This window comes from Ipomoea triloba, chromosome 3 (genome assembly GCF_003576645.1).
Source record: "Ipomoea triloba cultivar NCNSP0323 chromosome 3, ASM357664v1".
Taxonomy (NCBI): Eukaryota; Viridiplantae; Streptophyta; class Magnoliopsida; order Solanales; family Convolvulaceae; genus Ipomoea; species Ipomoea triloba.
In genome coordinates this window covers 22,263,146-22,270,567 of record NC_044918.1, presented here as the reverse complement: position 1 = coordinate 22,270,567, position 7,422 = coordinate 22,263,146, and the positions used below count along the sequence as shown (strand labels likewise).

At 33.1% G+C, this 7,422-nt stretch overlaps 1 protein-coding gene across 1 annotated transcript; it reads left to right on the top strand.

Annotated features, from left to right (window-relative positions):
* Nucleotides 1–4,249: 4,249 nt before the first annotated feature.
* LOC116012476 (uncharacterized protein DDB_G0275933-like) lies at nt 4,250–7,032 on the top strand. The gene is made up of 3 exons (XM_031252016.1): nt 4,250–4,471; nt 5,544–5,691; nt 6,639–7,032. Exons 1-3 carry the CDS (start codon nt 4,417–4,419, stop codon nt 6,715–6,717), a joined length of 282 nt encoding a protein of 93 aa, XP_031107876.1. The 5' UTR covers nt 4,250–4,416; the 3' UTR covers nt 6,718–7,032.
* Nucleotides 7,033–7,422: the final 390 nt, after the last annotated feature.

Below are 7,422 nucleotides of genomic sequence, written 5' to 3'. Positions count from 1 at the left end.
TATTATGAAACTGGAAAGAAATGCATAAAAAATTAAAATAAGGGAATCGTTTTTTTTTTAAAGAAATGGAAATACTTTAAATGTTTTGTTGAAATTATTAAATTGATTATGGAATATATATTTAAATTTAAAAGATGCATAATTGGTATTTATGTTTGAATTAGGTTTATTTCCCGGTTAATAAATTTTATTCTATATATGAACCTTTATGATTTACAATTTGTAACACTACCGAGTCTAAAAATGAAAAATAATTTCAAACTAAAAATTTTTAACATGTTCTACCATTAGTGGTATTGAAAATTTAATTTTGCCAGTTATATGATAATATCGGCTTATAGTTATTTGAATATATATACACACACAAACACATATATAGTTTACTTTTTGAATATATATACACACACAAACACATATATAGTTTACTTTTTATAAATGTATATCATATAAAATGTTGTTATCATCATGAAGATATTACAATCTTATAAAATTACTAATCATACAAATAATGGAACATTAAAAGTTAAATCTTCTCCAAATAATATAACAAATGGAACATTAAAAGTTAAATCTTCTCCAAATAATATAACAACTTAGGAGTATACATATACATTAATATACTCATTAAAAGTTAAATCTTCTCCAAATAATGTATAATCATTTTTTACTTGATTTCTCATCTGTCAGATCTTACAGATCAATGGCTTAGATTTGTCCTCACGTTCTTACCTGGGCGCATAGTTCTCATATGATTAGATTCTATATAATATATATATATATATATATATATATATATATATATATATATATATATATTATGACATCTGGGTTTATTTTTCTGTCTCACAGTCTGACGCCCTCTGTTTTTTTTTTCCTTCTTTTTTTCCTCCTCACTCCCTCACGCTCTCACTCCCTCAATCCCTCAGCCGATCTGCAGTCTATCACTCCATCTGTCCATCTGCGTCTCAGTCCCTTACCGGAGTCACTGTCGTCCCTCGCCACACCGCCCTCACCGCCCTCACGCTAAAGCTTCAAGCCGCCGTCACGTAGTCCGAGCTCCATCGTCGGTCGCCAGTCCAGGCTCCAGCCACGTCCCGCCGGTCTAGCCACGGCCTCCCCTCCCCTCACCACTGTGTAAATATGCATCTTTGATTTCAATTTTCTCAATTTTTGTCATGTATTCAATTTTTTGCCTCTCCTCACCTTTAGCTTCCTTTGTATTTATCTGATGTCAGATTCCTCTTGCATTTTGTTCTATTGTTGATTTTGTGATTTATCTATGTTATTCTGTAGTAATTAAGGGTTTAAATTGTATAGTTAAGTTCGTATTTGAATTTGAATTCCTCAAAAATATTGATCAATTTTTTTTTGTGCAAAAATCTATGTTTTCTTAGATCCTTTTAACGCTATTTGTAATATTTCCTTCATCTAGGTTGGGAATTGAAGCTTCAGTTGGAGTTATCATAGGACACGGATTTTGAATCCCAACCTACATAAGTATTTTCCTAAATTTTTTTATCATAACATTGTTAGCTGTTCCATAATTTGTAATCTAAAAGTTCTACTACTTCTTATTTGTTTTTGCTACGAATTCATGTACTATCCAGGATTTTGCTATGGTTGTCCAGTCACATTCACTTAGACCTAAACTACTGTCATATATATTACTCTGATTTTGCTATGGATCTTGCTATGGCTGTCTTATTTGTTTAACAATTTTATTACCTCTGGACCCTGTATGAGTACCCAGCTAAGTATTTGGACATGATAAGTTAATTGGGTAGTTGATTCCTAATAGTCTCTAACTGCTTTAAAAGGACTGTTAATCTAAACTAATTGAGATGATATTAGAAACAATGATCCTCTAAAAATTAGATGAGACAATGCTCATCTGAATGTAATTGAATAATCTCGAAACTGAAAGCAATAATTATAAGATGAGATATATGACCGAGCGAGCAGTGATAGTTCTTCCCCTTAGTAATTTGAATTGGTAATTTGTATATTCAATTACTTAAATTTTGCACTTGAGCAACCGTACTATGCGCTATCTTTAGAGATTAAACTTTAAAGGTTTCCTATCATTGGAAGACTATTGCTTTTATGTTCTCTTAGATTGGTCTCAGAATCAAGTTATACACAGCTCTTTGGTTATGTGTGTTTGGACAAATATTCTTAATTTCCAGCAAACACCAAATTTCAAACTACTTGTAGGTTTACTTATGTATTACCTTTTTCAGATTTAACTGTAATTATCCTTTTTCCATTTAAATTACTTGTCCTCTTTACTTTTACATATTATTTGGTTCTTGCTGTCTGTAAGAAGTTCACATAAACTGAGTTAAAGTTTCAAACAATGACACTGTTTTTAAATTGCAGCTCTAGTATTGTGCATAGGTAATTTATTATCCAATAGCTTACCTTCCAAATTTAAGTCTGATATGACCCTTAGCTTGATATCTGACATTAGTTGAATTATTTTGTTGAGTTCTTTCTCTCATGGGGAGATCCTGTTTTTCAAATTTATTTTTAATAGTTTTTTATTTATAATTTAAACAGAGTGTTTATTGAACTTAGCACATTTCACAAAACTGAATTCTCTAATACTTTATTTTCCTGATTACATAGCTGCAAATCAGGTTTCTGGAGTGTTGACAAACATATGTAGATTCTTCATAGCATATCCATAATTAGGAACTATAAGTTTGTTCATAATAGATTAAGAACATATTTGGCAATAAATACCTAAAACACCCATATATTGTATTATATTTTCTATTTATACATTATTATTGTTGCATAATGCACTACTTCTATACAACATCTCTCATTTCTGCTAACCTCAATGCTTTTGATCTGCTTACAAAGTATTGTACTACACCTCTTATGTTTAATGATGATATACAGGTAATATTTGAAATGATCCAAGAGCTTTCTTGTTGAAGCATTTCCTTCAGTTGAATGGGCCTCCTTTGAAAGATCAAATTGAACAGATTCTGAACAGTGACATTCTTGCAAGAGGTATCATTCAACTGTCTTCCTTTTTTTTTCCCATAAATGAGTAACTGTTTTCATAATCTTAACAAATTAATGTACTTAAAGCTTTGTTAGAAACAATTAGATTTTATATACATTTTTCACATTTAAAACAAAATCAAATCCAAGCAGATTGGTAAATTCGAAATTTTTTTCCAGATGTTTTTTAACTTATTCAGTTTATATATGCATATTTGGTGGCTACTTTGTTCATACCTATTTTTTAAATTTTAAATCATGGGGATGGAATTGGAAGGCAGCCCCTCCAAAAAAATAAAAGAAAAAATTAAGGCCATGGATATTACCGGGATCTCCCTTTGCTTTGCTTCAAAATGAATAGGACCTGAGATAAAAATTCAACAGAAATCATTTTAAAAACACCAAAAATTGCAAATTAAAGTGTATACCTTTCAAGTAGCAAGGATGCATCACATGTTTGCTAATTTGTTGCTGAGCAAGGCCTTTCTGCATTCATCATCTTTTTGTTAGAAGCTAGCAATGCTTCCAGGCAGGCTTATCAGCTGCATTGAAACTCTTGAACTTCAAGGGTCTTGAATCTGATTTAATAAAATTTTTTACATTGGGCTTGAATCTTACTATACTATTTTCTATTCAAATTGTTATGTGATCATCAACATGTTTCTCTATTTGGTATGATTCATATCTTTTCAAAAAAAAAGTACATACCTTTCCATCATCTCCAAGTACACAGCAGCCATATTAGTAAGGAACGAAGTATCCTCATCATCAAGGACCATGGCTTTTGCGTGTGTATGCCTTTCCCTTGGCAGCCTATGATTTTGCTGGGTGTTTCCTCTCTGGTTGAGCTTCTGGCATCTCTACATCTAATTCAGAAATAAAGTTAGTAGTATTGGTTGTGATATGAGATCTATTTATACTGTTGATTTAGATGTAAATTGTGATTTTGAATTTTAAATTCATCTGTAAGTAATTAATGTTAGTCTTGTAGATTGTAAAAGTTATTTGCATTTCAAAAAATTGTAGTTATTGGAATTTGTAAGCATGCTTTGTTTGTTGCAGTAAATGTGAACACAATAAATGCATTCATACCTTCTACTCTCTTTTTACTGATAATTTTACAAATTTATCAAAACTACGTAGTTTTGACTGGGCGGGAAAACGAAAATATTTTTATTTTCCATAAATGTGTGGCTTTTATATATATATATAGAATATAGATATAGATTGACACACTAAATTTACACAACCCAAATCATGAATTAGGGTTTAGTACTTGCAGTGGAAAACCCGGAAGGAGTCACACAACAGCTGAACAGAGAAGTGCATTCTGTTACATAATCTATCAACAGATAATTGAATTTGCTGCTGTGCAGGTTTCTTCCAGCAGAGACACAATTCATGGGTTACGTGCAAGAAGCAAGAGAAAATCAAGTCAAGAAGAAGGTTGAAGAAGGTACTCGCACATACATTTCATAATCTGTGACCCTTGTGTTTCGCAATTACTATTAAATCATTTCGAGAAATTTTGTTATTTTACAATTACCCAATTTAAGAGGCTGGCTTTTAATTATTGTTTTCTGTTATTTAAGAAACGATGTGCAAATTGCGCTGGCTTAGAGTCTGGGAGATCATATTTAGGGTTGCAATTTTTTTGCCGGGTTTTGTGGTTTTTATGCAGTGGAGAACACCGTAGTTGAATCTTGAAAAATTACATGGCCTCATGGATTATTTGCTTCCTCTGTTTCTTCTGGGACTTTGTAGAGTTATGAAATCTCATGGGTATCATGTGCTAAACGCTGGGGAATCACTCCCAACTTTATCTTCTGAATAAATTGACATTTTATGATTTTGTTTTACTTCATTCCTGTTTCTGTTAGGTCCCGTGGCACTTGGAACCATATGGAGTAGGCTAGCCACATTTGGGTGTAGAAATCCTTCCTACTATCATTGTTGCATAGAGGGGCAGCAATGTTTTTACGGTTATCGTGGGTTAGGATCTTAGGTTGGCAAGAAATTGTGTATGACATATGCACTTTAAATTTCTCTAGTTGTGTGAAATGCGTCCTCTTATAAGAAAAATTTAAATAAATCCTGAAGAGGTATATGTGAATGAATCAAATGTGCTCAAAAGCCACAAGATTCTATATCATTGTCCAATATGCACATTTTGCCTTGTAGTCCGTTCTAGTGAAAGTTGGTGTTATCTTATATAGTTTCTTTTAGCTATGATTTTTATAAACTCACTTATGACTTAGTTTCTTTTAGCTATGATTTTTATAAACTCACTTATGACTTAACTGGATGGAGATTATTATTATTTGAGAATAGATAGTGTATCATGGGTGTTGGTTTTGACCTATGCCTATATAAATAGTGTATCATGGGTGTTGGTTTTGACCTATGCCTATATAATGAATTGCATACTTCAAGTGTTATTTCATGTTTTTCCTTTGGACTTTCAGTTTTTCCCTGGTCATCTGGCACAGGCTCATTGTTTTTGACATGCAAATATTTCAAAATTTCAGCTTTACGCAGCAAAATGAAGCAGAAGGCGCTAAAGGAATGTGATGAATATGCTGCAAAGTATGCTGAATGTGCAACTGGAAAAACAATATCTGTGGTTTGGCAATGCCGCAAACAGGCTAAAGAATTAAATAATTGTCTTCATCAGTAGTAAGTTTGGTTATATTATGGTCAAATCTTGTTTGTTGATGTTTCTTACCAAAGATATTGAGCTTTATTAACCTTAAAAGAGCTGGTTGTGCATACATGTTCTGCTTTTCTGTTATTGTCTTCTTGCATATACATTACAACTCTAGGATATAGCCATGGTTATGAACTATCTTCCAGACTTCCAGTGGCATTACCTTGGTGTAATGCCATTCTGATGGTATGGAAGTGTCATCCCCTGGTATATGCATGGCGTCATCCATTGTTGTTAAGGTGGACTTTCAAGGCGAGGTGCCACCGACCGCCAAGTCGCCTAGGTGATTAGGCGGCCGCCTAGGCGATGAGGATATATATATATATAAATAATTCATAATTTAGCATTTCCAGCTGGGTCTTTAGATTTAGCCTTTCTTTTAGGAACCGGTGATGGATCATAATTGGGGTTATTTTCATTCTCAGCCATAACCTGTAGTAAACAACAACTAAGGAGAGGCTGGGAGGGGGGAGTCAGCGTCTCTGGCTCTCAGCTACATATTAGTAGGGGTTTTATTTTTTTAAGGCTTGGCAAGCTCGTTAGGCGACCAGTCTCCACCGATCAGCCGCCTTAACAACAATGGCGTAATCATCTTTGCCATAGTTTACTCTGTCAGCATGCATATTTGTTTGCCGTCTTTGTGATTTGCCCCTTTCCAAACAATAAGCCTTGATTTGACTCCTATTTACGCCCATCAAGCATACCAAAGAAATCTATCTGATGGTACTGTGGTAATTTGAAAATGTTATTGACATTAGAAAGTTGGCCTTGATAAGAATATAAGATTGAATTGATGGATATTTGGTAATGTGAAATAGCCTGGGTTACTTATTTCTTGCTCAAAATTCAATAGGGATATATAATATTATTGCATTTTTGAAAATGTGAGGAAGACTAGATATGTTTTATTATGCAGTACCAATGAGTCTGTGTTGGAAGAAATGAAGAAAGAGTACGCCCTTCAGCAGGATGGAAAGGAGCCAATGAGATTATAAATTGTGCGGTTGGGTTGGGATTTTTCTCTGGCGACAGCAACACAGCACAGCAGCACCCTTTTACCTGAACAGATTTTTCTTCACCTGAAAGGCCCAACATTGTGTCGATTTCTAGTCTGTAAGATCTTGTTTAAGCTACAGTGCTTTGTAACTTTGTGGACCTGATGTGATGAGAATTCCAAGCCAGAATAAAAACACAAGAAAACTCTATGGTGCTTGCAATTATTATACAGGGGACCATGGTACGTAGTGCTATGTGGAGTGTGGACCATGGTTATCAAATGAAATTGTAGTATAAATGTATAATTAAAATGATACTTTAGTGTTGTTAAAATGAAACTTCTGTGGATAGAAAATGAAACTAAAAAATAGAGCTTATTCAACAATGTATATTGTTAAATGAAATTGTAGTATAATTAAAATGATACTTGAGTTATACGATACCATATATTGTTGTTGTTAAATGAAACTGTAGTAGAATTAAAATGATACTTTGATATTATTATAATAAAACTAGTTTGTGACAGAGTAATATTGTCAAATGAAAGTAGAGTGTAATTAAAATGATACTTTTTTCATAGACCACATTACTATATGGACCGTGGTCTACAATAAAATTTACGGAGGTGTTTGTAACTAGCAAATTATGGGAGTTGTGTGGACTACGGTCCAAAACGACGTTGTTGAATTTTATGTTTTAGAATA

Excerpts from the sequence above, each read along its gene's own strand:
- LOC116012476 (XM_031252016.1), top strand. The coding sequence starts at position 4,417 with ATGGGTTACGTGCAAGAAGCAAGAGAAAATCAAGTCAAGAAGAAGGTT. Across the intron at positions 4,472-5,543 it reads CAAGAAGAAGGTTGAAGAAG|CTTTACGCAGCAAAATGAAG; the intron begins GTACTCGCACAT and ends TCAAAATTTCAG. Across the intron at positions 5,692-6,638 it reads AATAATTGTCTTCATCAGTA|TACCAATGAGTCTGTGTTGG; the intron begins GTAAGTTTGGTT and ends TTTATTATGCAG.